This window comes from Erithacus rubecula, assembly GCF_903797595.1.
Source record: "Erithacus rubecula genome assembly, chromosome: 18".
Taxonomy (NCBI): Eukaryota; Metazoa; Chordata; class Aves; order Passeriformes; family Muscicapidae; genus Erithacus; species Erithacus rubecula.
The window spans coordinates 6,680,251-6,700,972 of NC_136670.1; the positions used below are offsets into that span (position 1 = coordinate 6,680,251).

The 20,722-nt window shown below is 44.7% G+C and overlaps 2 protein-coding genes across 2 annotated transcripts; one reads left to right on the top strand and one right to left on the bottom strand.

Moving 5' to 3' along the window:
- Positions 1–46: 46 nt before the first annotated feature.
- Positions 47–14,231, bottom strand: ZNFX1 (zinc finger NFX1-type containing 1). The gene is made up of 13 exons (XM_079321464.1): positions 13,581–14,231; positions 10,335–12,263; positions 9,419–9,550; positions 8,832–8,977; positions 8,496–8,636; positions 7,957–8,074; positions 7,460–7,704; positions 7,205–7,344; positions 6,741–6,895; positions 5,951–6,096; positions 5,489–5,599; positions 4,678–4,773; positions 47–2,574 (listed from the first exon to the last, which is right to left on the bottom strand). Exons 1-13 carry the CDS (start codon positions 14,149–14,151, stop codon positions 148–150), a joined length of 6,357 nt encoding a protein of 2,118 aa, XP_079177590.1. The 5' UTR covers positions 14,152–14,231; the 3' UTR covers positions 47–147.
- DDX27 (DEAD-box helicase 27) lies at positions 14,114–20,633 on the top strand (the record flags this gene model as incomplete). Its single annotated transcript, XM_079321454.1, is given in 22 exon segments — positions 14,114–14,218; positions 14,291–14,320; positions 14,322–14,417; positions 14,504–14,563; positions 14,845–14,998; positions 15,354–15,400; positions 15,559–15,645; positions 16,412–16,517; positions 16,596–16,769; positions 17,086–17,236; positions 17,386–17,485; positions 17,596–17,737; positions 17,812–17,965; positions 18,074–18,155; positions 18,231–18,408; positions 18,538–18,644; positions 18,781–18,886; positions 19,012–19,106; positions 19,203–19,329; positions 19,561–19,645; positions 19,839–19,913; positions 20,196–20,633. Coding segments are annotated over 22 exon segments (2,277 nt in total). The 3' UTR covers positions 20,212–20,633.
- Between the last annotated feature and the right edge of the window lie 89 nt (positions 20,634–20,722).

Consider the following 20,722-nt stretch of genomic DNA (forward strand, 5'->3'; position numbering starts at 1 on the left):
CCACAGAGACCGCCCAGTCCCACAGAGACAGCACAACCCTGTTCGTAGCTATATGCACTTTATTTAGTTAGAGCCAACAAGCGGGGAAAGCAGCGGGGCTGTGCCCCTGCGTGCGCGTCTGTGATAAGAAGCGAGGCTCAGGCCGCGCTACATCAGCCGGCGGAGGTCCTCGAAGTTGAGCATGTTGTTGGCGACGTCGGACCAGGCCGCGTGGGTTGCCCCGTCCATCTCCGGGGCCAGGCTGTTGCTGCTGTCCAGAGTGTGGTTCGTGCCGCCGATGACTTCATGGCATTCAGGGCACGTACTCCTCTGCATTGCCCCCCCACACTCCCCAATTACATAGATATGTCCATTTCTGCACTTGAACCAGTGGCCACGGGGACAGCCAATAGCACTGACAATATGCACCCGCTCTGCTTCAGAAATCCCCAGTCCCGACATGGGCAAGACAGCATTGATCTTCTGCAGATGAGCCTTCACTGCAGCCTCATCCTCCTCTGTGAATTTCTTTGTCCCTTCCAGGATCTCACGTGCACTTTTAATCTCTTCTGCAACATCTGTGGAAATCATCTTACTTACTTGGCATCTTACCAAGAGGCTCAGCAAGTAAGTCAGTCTCTGGATCTCAGACTGCAGGTCAGTGAGCTCCTGTCCTGTAAAATTGATGCGTTGCTTATCCAGCCACTTCTGCACTTCATCCAGCCTCTTTGTCAGCCCTCTCCATTCCTTAACATGAGTTTTGTTCATATTATCACTTAGGTCTGCTACACGTTTGTAGAAATTAAGCAGGTTCTCAATTAGTCCGATACTCTTTGTAGAGAGAGCAGAATATTTTAGTTTATTTTCCAGCATGGTATACTTCTCTGGTAGATTTTTCTTTAGAACAACATTCTGTTCCAGTGCAGCCTGTAGTCTCTGTCTGTTAGACTCAATTTCCTGTGCTGGGCCTTGGATTTTCTGTTTCACCCGTTCTATCTCCTCCACCTGCCTTTTCACACTGCTGCCATATCTCAGATTCTTTCTGATGGGAGTCTGACACAAAGGGCATACCTTCAGCTTGACAGCATCACCATCCTCATCCATATAGTGGTCAAGGCCTTGTGACTCAAAGACATGGCCACAGTCTTCAAGCTGCACAAATCGAGCATCTGGGTCCTCCTCAAAGCCAAAAAAGATCTGAGTGAGTTCATCGTGGTCACAAACAAGGCACTTCTTTGGGCAGGGCTCTCCACACAATCCAACACAGGGATGACCACAGGGCAGCATCTTATCACAGGGAACATTGCAGCGAGGCCTGTTGCACGGCTCGGAGCAAAGGCTGGTGCACTGGTAATGCTGGCACTGCCACTCACATGGCTCAGCACAAGGAACACAGCTTTCCCAACATTTCTTTTTGCACTTACTATGAATGCAATAGTTCTGACAGTCCTCCTGACAAGGAGGACATTCTGTAGTACAAGGCTGTTGACACTTGTGGGAGCAGATCAAGACATTCTTGCATGGTCTGTTACATGCCTTATGAAATCTTCCTTCAAAGCAAGTATGACAGGAACCTGAACACGGATGACCACATGCCAGTGTGACAGAACACTTAACCTTACATCTCACAGTCTCCTCATGTCCCATCCTGGTGATCCAGCAAGAAACTTCCTGCTTGTGGCCACATTTCAGTATGGCTGTAACCTGTTCAGGACACTTCACTGTGCACTGCTGCCCACAGGAATCCCGGCATGTGTGTCCACAGTTTAACTTCTTCTGGCAAGGTTCTAAGCACTTAAATTTCCACTCTGGCATAGAGCATGGCACCATCTGCTTGTGGCCACACTTACGGATAGTTTTCTCTACCTTCACCATACATTCTCCACAGCGCTCGTAACATAGCTTTGGGCAGCGGTGCCCGTCTGCACAAAGCACCTTTTGACAAGGCTTCAGGCACTGGTAGTTTTTGTGCTCTGGGTCATATGGGTGACATGCCCTTGTGCAAACATGCCCACAATTCAACCTGAACTCACAGGGACGAGTACAGCCTCCCTCTGGGACTCTGTTGAAGTCTTCACCTGTAGATACCCGTGTCTTGGTTTCAGGGTGGTTTTGACAGCAAAGCTCCAAAGACTGGCCAATGTGACCGTTCTTCTCAAGTGTTTGAATGATCTTATTCCAGAGAGGAACCTTGCCAAGCATTCTCATGTTTCCAATACAATAGAGCCCTTTCTTAGCTCTGGATAATGCCACACATATCCGATTAGGGATCTGCAAGAACCCAGGTCTCTCCTCTTTGTTGCTCCGCACCAGTGACAGCAGAATAATATCATTCTCCTCTCCCTGGTACTTATCTACTACATGAACCTTCACACCTTCAAAGATCTTTGCTGGCATGAGCTTACGCAGACAGAAGAGCTGTCCAGTGTAAGTAGTGAGAATGGTGATCTGAGAAGGTTCATAGTCCTGACACAATAAGTATTTGCACAGTTCCACTACAAAGTGAGCCTCGTGTTGGTTCTGGTGGCTTTTCCCTTCCTGGATCTCTTGTTCAGGAAACTCATGTTCCACAAAGAAGACATTAGTTGAGACACCCTGAAACAAGAGCAAGGACATCAGAGAGAGAATTCTAGTTTCTGTTGCCCCAGCCTGTTTCCATATTCCTGATTATCCACTGACAGGAGGACTTTTAAGGAGTTGACTAAAGTATGTAGTTACTGTGTACTTAGGTGATTTCCTCTTAGATTTCCATAGATTATTAATCAAATTCCTATTTCAACTTATTGGTAATATTTCAGTATACTAATATGAAATCAGTTCCTGTGGGTGATTTTATTCCCTTTCTTTCATGAGATGCCTCTATTGTACATTTCCAGGTTATACCAAAGAAAACATGAAGTGTTAGTAACTTCTCAAAGCATATTCATGGTGTGAACAATGTCTTGTTATGGCCCTGTGGGAAAAAGATACTACTAAGTTATCAGTGCACAGGGCTGAGCACTTGCCTAAAACATGCCTCCTCTGTTGCTGCAATAAAAACAAAGCAGCAAGGAAGATTTCTTCTTCACCAGAAAAAAACTAGGAATGCTGGAACTCCAGTAGTCACTTATGAGCTCATGGTGTTTAGAGCTGATTGCTCAACTGTTCAAAAACTCAATTTGCCTTGAGTCAGCAGGAGCTTTTAATTTTTTACCTATTAACTGGAATTATCCTACCTGTAAGAAATTATTGTTCTGCCTGCCAAAACTCAGAGACTGATTTTAACAGGTAAGAACAGTTTTTGTAGATCAAACACAGAATTCTGGTTTTCCAAGGTATCCATAGTGGCAAAGTGTCCAGTGGATTAGAATTTAATTCAGGCATCACCTACACTGGTTATTGTACTAGCTGAGAAGATTCAATTTTGATGCCTTTTGGTATCTCAAGTTTGTTTTAAGGCCACATGGAACTATAAGATACTCTAGAATAGATTCTTGTAGGAGAAATGGGATAAAATTATGTGGTCTCCCAAGTTGCTTCATGTTTTGGGTGGTATTTTTCTTGTTTGTTGGGGTTTTGGTTGGCTGGGGTTTATTTGGCTTTCTCATTTAACTAAATCATCTTCTACAATGACTTAATCTGGATTTCAAGTTACCAAAAGAGGATCTGCCACTTTCCCAGATAGCTTATTTTAATAATTAAATAATTCTAATAATTAAATCTTCACTATTAATTCTCTCTTGTCTGACATCAGCATTCTGCTATAGTTTTCAGTATGCTTCCTTCATCCAGTTAAAGAACTTGTAATTAATTAGTACTGTTTTTTTCTTATGAAGACTATGATTTACATAATCTAAGGTACTGTAATGTTATTTTTGCAAATGCCTCCAGTATTTTTCCCAGGGTATTCAGTGGCTTGTGTTTCAGAGATCCGAGGCCATCAGTGTAAAAGTGCAAGCTTGGCTGGGGCTTCTGGGAAAATAGTTTAGTTGTGACAGAGCTGTGAGTGAGCCTGCAGAAAAGGGCTATGCAAGATATGCAAGGGAAGATTACAGAGACATGATTGTTAATAGTTCAAAGATGTGAGAAAAGCACCAACAGGGATACATGAAGTCCTGGTTAAGGTGAGAAAATACAAATCAGAAAATAGGGAGTTAGTGTTAAGATGGAAACTCAGTACCATTAAGACACTTTTGACTGATACCCAAGGCAAGCATTCTAATAACTTACTAAATTCTAGCTGTTTATTGAGCATGTTAGGTAATAAGTGATTACTTTCTACTTGTAAGCTGCATAGATTTTCTTTGCAGATGTTGTTTATTGGTAAAATGCCCAAATGGAGTAAGCAAGTAAAAAGTGTTCCAGTAACCCTGTCACCTATTTTATGCTGGAGTTTCACATATTATGCTTTAAGTCTTTCATTTAAGATTTCTTCCTGCCTTTCAAACTCCTACAATTCGTTTGTTCCCCCTCCATTTTTTAGTGGTTTTTTTTAAGTCATTGGTATTAGATCCATTTTTACTGGCCACCATCACTAATGCCAGAAGAATTACAAATTACTTACCTAATTCTATATTGCACAATTCCTTCATTCAGGTATAAATTTCAATAACTGAATTTGACCTAAGAGTTTGAAATCCTTGAACACTATATTTTACAGAAACTCATTTAGCCAGTAACAGTGGACAAAAGCAACCACTTGGATTGCTGAAAACTCACTTTTATATTCTCATATTCCAGGACAGAGGGATGATTCTCCAGCTTCTCATATATATGAGGACTGATAAGTTGGGCAATTTCAGGGCGCATGCGGTGCTGAAACACAAAACAGTTTTATCAGTCTTGAGGAAGAAGCATCATATTTCCCTGTCAATATTCTTTTGCTCCACTGTACAGACAGTGGCTGAATGCAAGGCAAGGATGAATTTTCAATAAGGGACAAGAAGGGAGACTTCCCAATCCCCACTCTCCCTCACCCCATTACTGACACCATCACCACTACCACCAGGAGTGGTAGTAGCAGTGTATCTTCAAGAAAATCTCTTGGTAAGGTTGTTGTACAATAATGCTGGTTTCAGTGCAAATCTAAGCACACTTATAGATAACAAAAGCCAGCACTTCACTCTAACTACTAAATGAGCTCTTCCAGGTGCATTTAATACAGGACTGCTGGTGGTGGAATTAACTTCCCTGGGCAGCAAGATAGATAATGATAGCAATTTTAGCAGGAAGCTGACTGACAAGAACAGTGTTGTCTCAATCTGCAAAGTTCTGGAAGTTTCAGTTGCCACAATAAACCATGTTCTTCACACAAAAACATGAAAACCACTGTGCTGTGAACAATATCACTAAATAACTGAAAATATGCTAGAACTATGTGTCAGTTTGACAGCTCTTAACACTCTTTTTAGAAGTTTGATAGTACATTATTTTCTTTTAGAAATGCAGTAGAAATATAAACTTAAGTCTGTTACAAACTGAAAACAAGCTAAATACAAATGTCATGAAGTTTTCTATAGCTCTTTCTTACTTGGTACTTCAGACAGACAAAGGGAAAATCCACTTTGATCAGACGTTCAAAGAGAGAGACTTCAAGGTTGAAGTTCTTGGCCAGGTCATATACATTTGCACTAGGCTGCAACTGAAAGAGAGGGGATAGGAGGTCATGTTTTGGCACTTTTCCTATGTGTTAGTAGGATTTTTCACTCTCATTTTCTGTGGCTGGTTGCCCACTGAAAGGCCAGAGACTGGATTCTTGCAGAAGTGCTAAATATCAAAGATACAGTCGCAATCAAAGCACATGCAACATTCTATCAGTTAAACTAAAACACCAGCCCCACAGGAGCTCTACTCTAAAACCACAGGAGACAGAACCTGTGGTATCTGTGGAAGCTGGGGAGAAACAAGCCTTGGCAATTTTCCCACACAGGATTTGGTTAGACTGTCCTTGTTCATTAACACAGCAGATAGAGATGTTAGTCATGAAAGTTACCTGCTGGTGATCTCCAATGAGGATGAGGTGCTGGCAGACTTTACTCAGAGTAGTAATGGTGTGAGCCTCAAGCACCTCTGCTGCCTCTTCTACAATGACAATTTGTGGCTCTATGAACTGCAAGATCTGTCGGTATTTTGCAGCACCTGAGCAAGGACAGAAGATCAACCTTAGGATATAACTACAATCAAGCAGTAAGGCAAGACTTTTCACAGAGAGGAGTAGGCTCTGTCTCAAAAAAGACTGGGGTTCTTCTCAAGATTCTTCACTTTAACACTCAACTTTTTGAATTTTAAAACAGCACCATACCAGGGATGGCTTCTATATGAAGAGTTGCTAAGTAAGGCAGGGGATTATGCCTATTAGTCCTATGCCTGCCTTAGTCCTTTTTCAGTGAAAATACATTCCATACATTGTTCTACACACACAAATTGTCTGTCCAAAGAGGCATACTACAATGACCCTGGCACTACCATCTCCAGAAGGTGGTGTGGAAATAGCAATATAGGTACTAGCTATGCCTTACTAAGGTACAAGTGATGCAGTTGTTAGAAGAATGCTACTTGAGACAGGGGGAGTGCAAAAGGGCACAGAAGGTGCTCATGCCACTAATTAACAACCCTCACAACAGCCCCATTTGCAAAGGAGTCAGAGATTAAAAAGAATCCAGATTAATGCAGACCCTGACCCAGGCTGTGAAGCAGCACACAATATTAATCTTTCAGAAAAAAGGTTCTTTAAACATGACATAAGGAATACCATACTGGTTTGCTTCTCAACTGCTCTGTACCTGTAGTTGTCATCCCCACAATTCTGGCCTTATTGATAATGTAGAGACTTTCCTGCAGCTTCAGTCTTTTCAGTCTTTCTGCTGCCTCCTGATATTGCTCTTCATGCTGTAAAATTTCCTCTCGAATAAAACCCTGGTAAGTCTTCAGCCAAAGCCTGTGAAGAAAGTGCCATTAGCACACACTGAAAGGAAAACAGAATGGTGATCCACAAGTTCTGAATGGATTCAGTTCAAAACTTCCCCCATGTCTTTTGGGAAATAGATTCTTACCATCTGTACTTAGTCCTGAACATTTACAAATGCAGGGCATGATATTGCTTGCCATGCAGTACAAGGAAGGTAAGAACAAGCATGTTCAAACAAGGAGCTGAACAGGAGCAGAAACATCATGGCTTGACAGTTTGCACACTGGAATGATCTTAGGAAACACCTGCCTGACAAGCCCTGCAAAATAGCTTTGTCACCTGTAAAGCCTCCAGCGGGAGCTCATGTCAAGTTGCCACACATCCTGAATTGCATTGGCCTCTAACTCTGTCATTGTGCTCAGTTTACGGAGCTCAGCTTTCATCTTCTGCTTCATTTTTCTCCTCTGGCCAGGAGTTACCTACAGGAAAAAAACCAAAAGCAGGCGTCCCAATAAGCAGTTACAGCACAAAGATTCTTTTGTATTGGCATCCCCACATTATTCTTTACATAGTCGTGCTAATGCATGCAGTTACCTCCCACTGCATGGTCTCCTGTTGTGGTGGAGCTGTTTCTTCTTCCTGGTCCAGCTTCATATCCAGCATGGCTGTGGCTAGTAAATGAGCAGCTTGGTCATCTTCCTCCTTCCTCCTCCATGGGTTTGCTGCCTTTTCATCCTCAATCATTCTCTCAGCTTCAATCACGTCAGCCATCTCTGGGATCTTCAAAAGCTCCTCTTCTGCTTCATCTTCCCCCTCCTCCTCTCTTTCCTGCTGACCACCTGTGAGAGTCACCAGTCACATGCAGTAAGGCACAGGCATTCTATCAGTGCAGCAGTAAGATCACTACATGGAAATTAGGGTTAATCTTCTTTCCACTCCCTCACAGTATCATCACACATCATTCTGTGCCCGTTAAGTAGCAGTGTCTCTTTTCTGGCACACATACACTGCTTAGGTAAACACACTTGTAGAAGATGTATGTGGGGTGGGTGACTTCTTGGTGTTTGGCTTTTTTATTTGGTTTGTTTTACCTGGATTTTCAGCCCATATATTCTCTGCAGCATTCTGAGTGAAGGCAGATACACCAAGTCCCAGCCACTCCAGAATCAATGAGCGTCGTGAACCAGTGTAGAAAAGCTCATCATTCTCCTAATACAGGGAAAGTCAAATCAGACAGGCCTATTGCACTTCAGAGATAGGATGATGCCAAAGCAGCATCTTACAGAAGTGGCAACAAGGATAAGTTCCCCTGAGACACCCTCCAGAGCTAGAAGGTCCAAGCAGCCCCAGATCTTCAGAAAGGGTACCTCTCCTCCCCTTCAGTTTAAGAGGTTTTTCTTTTGATACTTGCTTTTTTATGCTGCTAAAGATCACTTAGAATCTCTGCAGTTAGCCCTGCCTGTCTCAACTACCATCATTTGACACAGCTTGCTGTTCACTGCCTTACTTTTTTGCTAACCAAATGATGCTAAAAAGATGGATGCTGGGGGAACCTCAGGCCCATTAGCAGAAAGGATGGTAAGCATGCACTGGGACTGCTTGACTCAGAAGAAAGAACAACCCCTCTTACCAGACCCGTTAGGCTGGCCCAGTGCTGGGGCGCCATGTGCGGTTTCAAGAAGCAGTGATTCACAACTCCTCTGGTCATGCACTCCAGCTGCTGTGCTCCTTCAAAGAGATTCTGCTCAATCTTCCTCATCTCACTCATTATCTACTCATAACAAAGAAAAGGGTGTCACACTCAGAGAAACAAAGTTCACTAACAGCAAGAGAAAAAAATGATAGAATAATTAAGAGGCCAAATTCAGAGTAAAACAAGGTGAAAGGCCAGGCTGGGGGAGGTTTATTATCTCCTCCAATGCACAGGCAACCCATTCCCAGCATCTCCCAGGAGATCTGCACATACCTCTACACAGTCCCTGGAGAAGTACTCTCCTAAGTCAGATCTATAGTTACGCTTTTTCAGCTCCTTCAAGGTGAATCTGTGCAGGGCTGCACTGCTACTCCTGCCCCCAATACGCACTATCCCATCACCGAGAAATGAGAGTATTCCTGTGAATGAAAGAGAACTATTAGAACTAAAGTGCCAAGCTCAGTTTTCAGCAGCAGAACAAGAGGTAGGAAAAACACCCTATGACTGCAAATCCTACAGTGGTTTGCTCTGAGTGAAATCTTTTTAATCTGTATCAATGGGGCTAGAGTTACTAGAAATAATCAAACCAAAATGCAGGTTATCACGCCACACAATCAGCAAAGTAAGAGTTATATTATAGTTTCTAATTACAGGTTCTAAAAACAGGTTGACCAGAGAATTTGTGGAAGAACTATTGCTTGAAGTGTTCAACGCTAGACTGGACAGAGCTTGGAGCAACCTGGTCTAATGGAAAGTGCCCCTGACGATGACAGGTTGGTTGGAACTAGATAATCTTTATGGTCCTTCCAACCCAAACCATTCTGTGATTCTACCTCCATCCTGCTTGCAGGAACTCTTACCTTCTAAGAACTGATCCAGTGCATGGTTAGTGTAGCAGACTATAAGGATGGGACGCTTCGACAAAGTGCTTTGCCACACGTGATCATTAGTCAAGAGAGCCTGAACAATCTTCAAACCCACGTAAGTCTTCCCTGCAAAACAAGCTCAGAATGAGAAAAGGGTAATCCATCCTCTATGAGTGACTTGAAACATAGAAATCACCAAAAACAGATACAATTTCTAGGCAGCCAGTCTGGTCTGTACCAAGAGAACTGACTGCAGGGGTGGCTAGCTTACGAAATGTAGACAAAGTATCCTGACACTGACTTTCTGGCCTGTAGTTGAGCAAGTCCATGGTCTGAATGAATGTTATTTTTTGGATAAATATACCTGGACACAGGGTTTTCTCTCCCACTGCATTCCCTGGCCCACTCTGATACTGGCATAATACATGACATTTGGCTGCACAAACATCTACATACTATTGGAATACAAGCACTGTTGTATTGCTTGTCAAATTCAGGTACCATTTAAAACAATTACAGTTCATCTTGTAATACTTTATTCACACAATGGTTCATGGCTGAATACTCCCAAAGCTCTAACATGTCATGAAGACAAATAGGAGAGTTCTGCACAGCAAGAGGGACCATGTTCTCAAAGGTGACTGAAAACTTCTTCACCCCAATATACAAGCATAGCCAACAGTGCAGTTGGCATTTACTTGCATCTAGGTGGGAAAAGATCAGATGTGAGTATTTGAGGATATTAACTCTCTCCACAGCTCATACTAACTGATCGACTCAAGCATCAATTAGCCACAGGACTAAAGCTTTGGAGACACTACAGACAGCTTTCTCTGAAGTTAATCTCCCTAGATGATGGAATCAACAAGAATTTCTTAAATTACAGAGCCTTTAAGCAAGTATTTCTCACCAGTGCCAGGAGGTCCTTGGATAATAGCCAGCTCCTTGGTGAGTGCAAGATTCAATGCCTGCATCTGAGACTCATCTAGTTTCAAAGCTTCCATCGAAAGCCATTGATTGGGATCTAGAACACGGACACTTTTCAAGCTATCAGGGCACTCCTCTTCATATGAAGTCTTCACCAAGGGTGCAAGGTTGTAGGCAGTATCTGCTGTCAGGTACGCTGGCTGCTTCACCTGTGTATCACATTCCACAATGTACTTCTGGAATGGGATATCTTCCTCCCGCATTTTCTGCAACCCTTCTAACACATGCTGATAGGCCTCAAAGTAGGCAGTCGTCTCTACCATGAGGAAAGAGTCTGAGGGTTGAACCCTTGCCAGCAGTGGCTGACTCTCTGCACCAAAACACAGCTCCACAATCCCATTGGCAAGTTCTTCTGCATTACGATTAGCAACAGTGGCAAAAAGAAATGTTTCAAAGTGATCTTGCGACATGCAGACTAGGGATCCATATAGCAAGCGTTTAGAATTCTGCCACTGTACAAACCTCAGTGGTTTTGTGTCAAACTCAACTTTGTAAGAAATACCAGTTGAGGTACAACGTGGGGCAATAATCCGTGCATCAAAGTAGATCCTGACATCATCAAATCTTTTCTTTCTCAAATTTCTGTCCTGGAGGTTCTCCAAAATCTCCATGATACCTTCCCTTAAAGGCCTTACAAAGTCTTCTCTCAAAAGGCGGAAGTGGGTGTCAAGATAAATACTGGTGCTTTCATATCTTCCAAAAACAAAATTGGGACGTAGAAAAGGTTTCTCATTACCATGTATCTCATCGTATGTTGGATAAATGCTCATGGTACGATAGCTTTCTTCTTGCCCATCTTGAGGCTGCATAAGTGCACAGTTATCAGCCCTCAGTGTGCCTTCACGTCTCTTCTCCTGCAGATGCTGCATGAGCATCTGGACTTTATCAAGATTCTTCTCTGTCTCTTCTGTGATGTTCACACCAAAACCTCTCAGGGCATTTATGGATGCTGTCAAGACTGTCAGGAGAATAGAGACTTTCTGCACAGAGCTGGCTGGGAAAGTACTTATCAGGTGCTGAAGAAGTAAAATAATGTTGCTGATGTGCTCAGGGTACGCATGGCGTGCAGCAGGAACCACTTCTGTTACCATGTCAGACACATACTGTGGCAGACAGATCTTGAGAAAGTTGGACTCCTTCACAACTCCAAGAATGTGTTGGACACCCTGTCTATCCACTTGGCAACGGCATACTTTTTGAAGCACCTGGCAAATGAGCTGAACTAAATTGTGGTTCATAATTGTTCGGGAAAGAAGTTCCTTAAACCCCGAACTGGAAGCAAGTACGATGACAACTGCTGAGGGATCTTCCTCGCAGAGACTTTCAAGGAATTTACAGTCAATCCTTCTGCCTCGCCGAGGCTGCTTACTGTGGTGGGCACCATCTGGGCCAGCATTTTGGTAGAAATGAGGATTCTCCCGAGGTTGCATCCTCCATGTGCTACCTTCATTTTTCCACCCACTCCTTGGCCCTCTCCCTCTAGCTCCTCCCTGAGCTTGTTCACCTTGATACCTCTTTCCCCTGCCTCCATTTTCTTGCTCATTCCAGGGTCTTCTGCCCCTCTCATGTGTTTGCCCACCTTGATACCTCATTCTTCTTCCCTCATTCTCCTGTTTAGTCCAGAATCCTCTGGCTTCACTGTTGGCCTGTTCACCTTGGATTCTTGGTTTATTCTTACTTGACTGAGGAACCTTTGAAATCTGACTACCAATCCTCTCTTTTCTTTGCCCAAGTACAGGAGTATAATTACTCTCTTGGAGGTTTTCCCCTAACTGAGGTGCCTGGCCTGGTAGATTATTTGTTCTGTTTCTGTTCCTTCCTAGAAAGCCAGTGTCCAAATGAAGTGCATGGCCTTGAAAAAAAAAGCAAAAACAGAGACTCCTTAATTATAAATCAACATGCCTCCCAAAAAGATGAATAAGCATATTGGCCTGATAGCATATTTTGAGCATTTGACATCAAGTTAAAAAAATAATTATATTTGCACACAGACTTGCAAATGTGTGTCTCATTTGTAGCCCTTTTACTAACTGCTGGAGAGTGCTGTGCTTAGAGTTCACTTGAGCTACAAAGACACTAAAAAACAAAACTTCTTTCCACAGAACTGAAAGCAGAAGTAAGAAGGTGACAGATTAACTTTTCTGCACAGGACAGCATTTCCTCGGGAGTTGGTCATCAGTGAACCAATGACAGAGGACACCAGAGCTGACTTGAACAGGCTGTACACAGCTCAGAGAACATGGAGCTTCTGAACACAGGCCCAGCCCCTCGGAGCCACAGGAAGCACAGCCCATAGAGCCTCGGTCAGACTCCCCACAGGTCACTTAGGGAAGAATTGACTTCCAGCAGGAAAAAATAGCCAGGGGGCTTGTGATAATTGATAAAAGATTCATGATAATCACAAAAGTATTGGGGTTTGTATAAACCAGAATGCTTCAGTCTGAAACGAAGCATGACACTAAATAAATGAAAATATATGATTAAATCATTCTGTATTAAATCCCTCTGTTATGAATATTATGTTTTCTAAATAAGTTGTACCTGCTGACAGCTTACAAAACAAGGCTTTCACACAGCCCAACAGATTCTGCAAAATCAGATTTCCTGCCTTTGTGTAATCAATTGCAGTCCATCCCTAAGACCAGACTTCCTGACTTCTGCCATTTCTTATCTATGAAGACCAGATGGTTATCCTTGGGACTTGACAAATTGTCTAGAGACTCACATTGTCCAGCGATCCCACGGACCACCACTGCTTACCTGGCAGAATTATGACAGCAAAAAAAACCCCCAGTTATTGATGACTAAAAGGAAACCATGCTATAAAAGGGAGCTGCAAACCAAAGTTTGGTGGAGCATGGAGTGGGCAGTGCCGCCATGTATCCCCATAGCGCTGCTTGCTCTGTCTGTATAAAATAAAGCAATCTAAATTTTGCTGAATATCGAGATTTTTGTTTCTCATTTATAACAGGCTGCTGCGACACATAACCGCATCATGGCCCCAAACAGACTCTAAGGGCAAATAAGGAAGCGTTGAAACAGCCTCGAGAGAAAATGTCGCTGTACCCAGGCAGGGCAGTAGCGAATCCCCCTGCACCTACAGCACCAGCAGCACAAACCACCCGCACAGACCCAGCCCTTCTGCCCTACATCCCCGGAGTACCCTCACCTCTCGCCCCACTTTGGCGGTGTCGGGAGTGAGGGTCCTGCCCAGGACCCTCCATGGCCCGGCCGGGGGCTGCTCCGGGTCTGTTCCAGCTCTCCGGGGCGAGGGCAGCGCTGGGCGCTGGGGACCGAGCCGCTCCTGCGGCCGAACACGGGCGATGCTGCGCTGCGTCTGCCCCGACACCCACCCGCGCTTCTCCTTCCAGTTCCCCGCAAAGTTTCACTTTCCAGTTCCCCGTAAGTCCCGCCCGGTGGGCACAGCAGCCGCTCCTCGTCACCCCCAGGCAGCGCCCCCGGAACGGAGCTTCTCCTTCTCCGTCTGGCTGCCGCGGCAAGGGGAAACGAAAAGAAGCAGGGAGGAAGCGCGAAGGATGCGAAACACGGCGCATCACCGCCCGTCCGGCCCCGGCACGGCTGCTTTCGGTTTCCTTTCCCGGCATTGCGGGGCGGAGGCAGCCGCGGCTCTGCCCACCGCCCGGGCCCGGCCCCCGGCCCGGCCCAGCGCACGCGTGTCCCGCGGGGTTCCGGCTCCGCGCCATGGCCACGCTGGAGAGCCTGGGCCTGGTGGGCACCATCGCCGAGGGGGACGTGGTGCCCGTGCACTCCGAATCTGACGACTCCGAGGATGAGGAGGTGAGGCCGGTGCGGCGGGGCCGGGCCGCGCTCCTTGCTCACGGTCCTTGCTCACGGTCCTTGCTCACGGTGTTCCCGCAGGAGCCGGGCCCCAGGCGGCGGGGGGGGACGCTCCCGCGGGGATTTCAACGCCGAGTTCGTGTTCGGGGAGGCGGAGGCCGGCGGGGAGGATGCCTGGACGGCGGCGCTGCGGCAGCTCCGCGGCAAGGTGAGGCCTGAGCTGGGATGGAGCTGCGGTGCCCGCTGCTCTCCCGGGCGCCTCTTACAGCTCTCCTGTTGTGGTTTTCTGCCTAGAAAGCAGCTACGACGCTGGATGAGAAGATTGAGAAAGTGAGACAGAAAAGGAAGCTCCAGGTCAGGGTCTTTCTCATTGCTGAAAAGACTGGTATGTGTTTGGCCATTCCCTCAACCACGGTGCTCTGGCTGCTGCTCATCACTTGTGCTCGGTTTGCAGCCACATGTGATGTGCTGCTGGATGGATGAGGTTGTAGAATTATTAGTGATTACAATTATGCAAAACCGTGGATTTGGGAATGGGCTCATAATAATGAACACAGACTCACAGAGGATTGAAGTTTCTTTTTCATCCTTTGTTTTTGAAGTATTTTCATAATTTTAATTTATTTTGTTTTTAGGAAAGGGAAGCTAAGCAAGTAAAAGTGAAAGATGAGAATGCAGAGGCTGAAGATGACCAAACCAAAAAGAAGGAGTGTGAGGATTGTGATGGGGATGAAGAAGATGTGGAGTCTGAGTATTCAATGGATGATGAAAGTATCTTCACAAAAGCAGGTATCAGCAGTACACACTGAGATGGACAAGAATCTGACACAGGGCTGGCTCACTGGAGAAAAGTCTGAAGTGACTCTTGCTGGGAGTGGGCCAGAACCTTTCGTATTTTGTTTGCCTTCTGCAACATTCCTTCCTTCAACATTTCAAATGGTAGCCATAACTGAACTCATCCCTCAACAAGGACATTTATCTGGCAATTCTACTCCATTACATGCCTCTACTTGTTTCTGAGTCTTCTCCCTCCGTATCTGAATTGAGAACAAAAAGTATGAAGTTACAAGGTTAAGATAATTCATGCCTTGTTATGGGTTTAGCTGTGCTTACTAATTCCTGTCACATGTCTCTTTCTCTGCAGATAAGGTCAAAGTGAAGGAAAAGAAGAGATCAAAAAAGGGAGAAGTTGTAAGTATGAAAAACTAGTCAAATCCCTCCAGCATTTCTTATTGAGGATTTTGTTTTGGTTAACAAATTATAGCTCAAAAACCAGCCCAGAACCCTTTGATAGCACGTTGTCTTGCTGCATTCATTGTTCCATTTTTTGTTGTTATTCCTGTTTCTAGGAAGCAGAGGGCTTTTCTGAAGATGCCTCTCAATATGATGATAACTTGTCATTCCAGGACATGAATCTTTCACGACCTTTGCTAAAGGTATTTACCTAGCTGGTTTATTGCATGTTACTCTGAAGAATGTTGTACAGCCTCCCTGCCACCAATTCGAACTGTCAAATTTCTCATTGCTTGCAATCTCTCTGACAAGGACATCATTTGGGAGCTAGTATGATAGTCCTTTAGGAGCTCCTATTGTAGATTAATGGAAACTATGATTGTGTCAATCAAAAACTGAGTGTGTTAAAACCATCTTGAGCAAGAGTTGTCACAGCATGGTTGGAAGGGAGTTTGGAGGTCATCTTGTCCAATCCCTGCTCAAGCAGGGCCACCTAGAGTTGCTTCCCAGGAACCTGTCCAGATGGCTTTGAATAACTCCAGGGCTGGAGACTGCAACCTCTCTGGGCCCCTCGTGCTCATCCTTGGTCATCCTTGAGGTGAAAAAGTGGATCCTGGTGTTTAGAGGGAGCTAAACACATAGATGACCATATTTCAGTTTGTGCCCATTACATTTGTCTCTGGGCACCACTGAACAGAGCCTGGCTCCATACTCTTTCCACCCTCCCATCAGGTGTTTATTGACATTGACAAGCTTCCCCCTGAGGCTTCTCCAGGCTGAGCAGTCCCAGCTCTGTCAGACTTTCCCCAGATGTGAGGTGCTCCCAAGCCCTTCATAATCTTTGTAGCCTGTTGCTTTTCTCTCTCCAGTATGTCTTTCTGTCTTGTAGTGATGAGCCCAGCTCTGGGCACAGCACTCCAGGTGTGGCCATATCAGAGACAGAGTTTAATTGCTCTTCCTCCTTTGTAGGCAATCACAGCTCTTGGCTTCAAGCAACCAACCCCTATTCAGAAGGCTTGTATCCCAGTGGGTCTTCTGGGGAAGGACATTTGTGCTTGTGCTGCCACTGGGACAGGTAGGGGGTTAAGCAAGACACTAGAAACAGAGAATTAGCTATTCATAATTGGTAACTCTTCTTAATTTTATTTTGCAGGTAAAACAGCTGCCTTCATCTTGCCTGTCCTTGAGCGCCTGATTTACAAACCTCGTCAGGCTCCCATAACACGAGTGCTGGTTCTGGTGCCAACACGAGAACTGGGTATTCAGGTGCACTCTGTCACAAAACAGCTGGCACAGTTCAGCAGTGTCACAACTTGCCTGGCAGTAGGTGAGTGTTATGCCATTTATGTGAACTGTACAGTTCATTGGAAACCATTATACAAAACTGGGAATTCTGTGCTGTAAAACTGGAGGCTGTATGGTTATTGTGCTTCTAGTATACATTTTGGTTTAAAATCTTGCTTTCCAGTATTGTGCTGTACTTGTTTACTGGTTTTTGAGATAGAAAATATGGGGTCATTTCTGGTTTTGAATGTGGTTTTATCTGAGGTGCTTCCCATTCCACAATCTGCCCTGTGTAGGCAAATCCCTGTACTCTGCTGCAGTGTGCTCAGGGGGTCAGCAGGCTGTATTCTCTCTTTCAGGTGGTCTGGATGTGAAGACTCAGGAAGCTGCTCTGCGCTCGGGGCCAGACATTCTTATTGCAACTCCTGGGCGACTGATTGATCATCTCCACAACTGCCCTTCTTTCCACCTGAGCAGTGTTGAGGTGCTGATTTTGGATGAAGCAGACAGGTAGGGTGAGCAGGATGGCAATGAAAAACATGGCAGTTTTCTGCTTTCCTATCTCCAGGCTGTCAGGCTGTCCTTGTCCTGCCTTATGTAATGTTTCTTGGCCAGGCCCAGGTGAAGCTGCCTTACCTTGCTGTTTTTCTCCTGCATAGGATGCTGGATGAATACTTTGAGGAACAGATGAAGGAAATAATCAGGTTGTGTTCCCACCACCGTCAGACAATGCTTTTCTCTGCCACCATGACTGAGGAGGTAAAACAAGCTGCTGAGAAACATACTGAGGCAAGAAGTTGAATGGGAGTTTGTCAGGTGTTTTACCAGAAATCATGTAGATTTTTTTTTTTCTTAACCTGTTTTTGTAGGTGAAAGATTTGGCTTCTGTTTCCCTGAAAAATCCCGTCCGAATTTTTGTGAACAGCAACACAGATGTGGCGCCTTTCCTGCGGCAGGAATTTATCCGCATCAGACCCAACCGGGAGGGGGACCGGGAGGCCATTGTAACAGGTTAGTGATGAGCCAAGGCAAGCTGCCCTCAGTGAGTGACCATGGAGCAGCCTTCTGAGGGCACTTTCTTTCAGCTCTGCTGACACGAACGTTCCAAGATCACGTGATGCTTTTCACCCAGACCAAGAAGCAAGCTCACCGCATGCACATCCTGCTCGGCCTGATGGGGCTGCGCGTTGGGGAGCTGCATGGGAACCTCTCTCAGACACAGCGCCTCGAGTCACTCAGGTATTAGCAGGCTTAGTTGGCAAACCTAAAAAAAGTTCCAAGTTGGAAGTCTTAGGGTGGAAGTAGATGGCTACACTCATTGTTAATGCATTTGCTTTCTCTGCTCAGGCGCTTTAAGGATGAACAGATTGATATCCTGGTAGCTACAGATGTGGCTGCACGTGGGCTCGATATTGAAGGTGTTAAAACAGTGAGTATTTGAAATGCTGAGCTTTTCAATGAGGCCTTTCGTGTTGTTTCCCTACTAACACCGTTTCTCTTACAGGTGATCAATTTTACCATGCCTAACACCATCAAGCACTATGTCCATCGTGTGGGTCGGACAGCCAGGGCAGGCAAGGCTGGTCGTTCAGTTTCACTTGTGGGTGAGGAAGAGCGCAAGATGCTGAAGGAGATTGTCAAGACTGCTAAAACAGCAGTGAAAGCCAGAATCCTCCCCCAAGGTATGTGGTACCCTTACTGAGGTAAAGAGCTGGGAATATCGTGGTACAGAGGGACACTAAAGGAGGTGCTGAAAAACAAGGTGGACTTCACATGAGCTGCCTGTGGTGTTCATACGGTATTGTTTTCAGATGTCATATTGAAATTTCGGGAGAAGATTGAGAATCTAGAGAAAGATATCTATGCAGTTCTCTGCTTGGAGCGTGAGGAACGTGAGATGCAGCAGTCAGAGGCCCAGGTAAGCAATTTTTTTAGTATCTGGTGTGATACAGTCCATGATGAGGTTACTCTAAGTGTACTTAGCCTGCCTACTTTAGAAAGGGAAGAGTATTTTTTAGCTACCATGAGCTCACATCTTGCCTAAATTATCACAGATCAACAAGGCAAAGAAGCAGCTGGAGACAGGAAAAAAAGAGACTGGGAGTGAAAGTTTGGAGCGCAGCTGGTTCCAAACCCGTGAGGAGAGGAAGAAAGAGAAGTGTGAGTCACAGTGCTGTTGCCATGTTAAATTCTATAGCTGCAGCTGCCCTCTGCTCTTGTGCTTTAAGAGGCTCTTTATTCTTTATTATCTCTATTCTTTATTCTGTTTTTCTTTCCCTTTCCAGTGGCTAAAGCCCTGCAGGAATTTGACCTAGCATTACGAGGAAAAAAGAAAAGGAAGAAATTTGTACAGGACACACAGAAAAAAGCCCAAATGACAGTGAGTTCATTTGTAGACTATCATTTGGGCAGACTATCATAGTTTTCCCTTAGCAAAGCTTCACATCACCAAAACTTGTATTTGAACACCTTTCAGCCAGAGGAAAGGTCACAGTTTGAGATCTTGAAATCCCAAATGTATGCAGAGCGGCTGGCAAAGAGGAATCGCCGAGCAAAGAGAGCCAGAGCCTTGCCAGAAGATGAACCAGCAGCAGCACCAGCAGGTAGAGTCTTTTGTTTTACACCTAACTTACTTTATGTCACTTACTTTGTTAGAAATAGGTAAATTAATCTAATTTGTATAGAGGGAGGCACTGATCTTTGAAGGAATTGCCACAAGTGCTGGCCCGGGATCCACGTTTGCAGTCATTTGCCTCATGCTTAGGCTAATTCAAGAGTAGTGATGATGCTGTGGACCTCCATTTACAACCAGTGTTCTGATTATTGTTTGTTAGGTCCCAAGAAGAAGAAAAAGTTGTCTGTGTTTGACGAGGAGCTGACCAACACGAGCAGGAAGGCTCTGAAGCAGTACCGTGCTGGGTAAGGTCTTAGCAGGTCTACAGTAGTGCAGGCTGCAGTAGAGGAGAATTTGTGTGCATCTGTACTTCCTCAGGGATGCTTTGATATTGGGGGAAAAGGTTCTGAAACTGGGACAGGGTTCTTTTGAGAAGTACCTGTCCTACTGATACAATTCTGTGACATGTGAACTCTCCTCCCTGCCCTCTCTCAAAAGCCCATCCTTTGAAGATCGAAAACGCTTGGGTATTGCCCAGCGCAGGAAGGGAGGAAACTTCAAATCCAAGTCCAGGTACAGTTCTCTTTACTTTCTTGTTCAAATTTTGGGGCTTTTTCCCTTCTTCTTCCTCGATGGATTGTTTAAAGGCTCTTGCTAAAAGGGGTGTTGGTTCTGCAGTACCTTCTTATTGCAGGTCTAATGCTGGGGGTAATCAAGGATAGGGCCTTTAATAACACATTCCTGAGCTTCTGCTTGGGAGACCATTTTGCCCAGAAAATGCTCAGTACTGTTCCTCATCTGTCATTTAGAGGTGGGCTGATGGAATAACATCATTTCAATTATCTTCTCTTTCAGGTATAAGAGAAAGTGAAGTAAGAACTGTTACCAAATGGGTAATTTCAGACACACTGTACAGGCCCTCAGTTTTGTAGTACTGCAAGGAGACAACCTCAGTAAAATTGAAGTTTTTCTTCAAAAAAGAAACTGTGGAGTAGCTCTGGGATGTTTGTCAATGACCTGGTTGAAGAACATCTGTGAAATTGTGAAATCATCTGTAGCAACCCATGAAATAAAGGATTATTTTTCTTTTAAGATGTTGACTCCATTTTATGGATAGCTAGAACAACTGAGAACTGGAATATGTTACATCTTTCTAGCTCATCTAAGTAAACTTTAGGCAAAAACTGAACAAAGTTTTGCTCATATATTTCTGTGATCTCAAATAATTAATAGAGCTGGAAAAATTCTTGTGGTTTAGAACCAATTTCTATAATAGGAAAAAAAAAAAAGTTTTTCAAACCACCTCTCAGAAAGATGGTTTCTTTAATTTTTTACCATCTCCACTCTCCCAGTCTGTTTTTTAACTCTTCTGGGGTGACAAA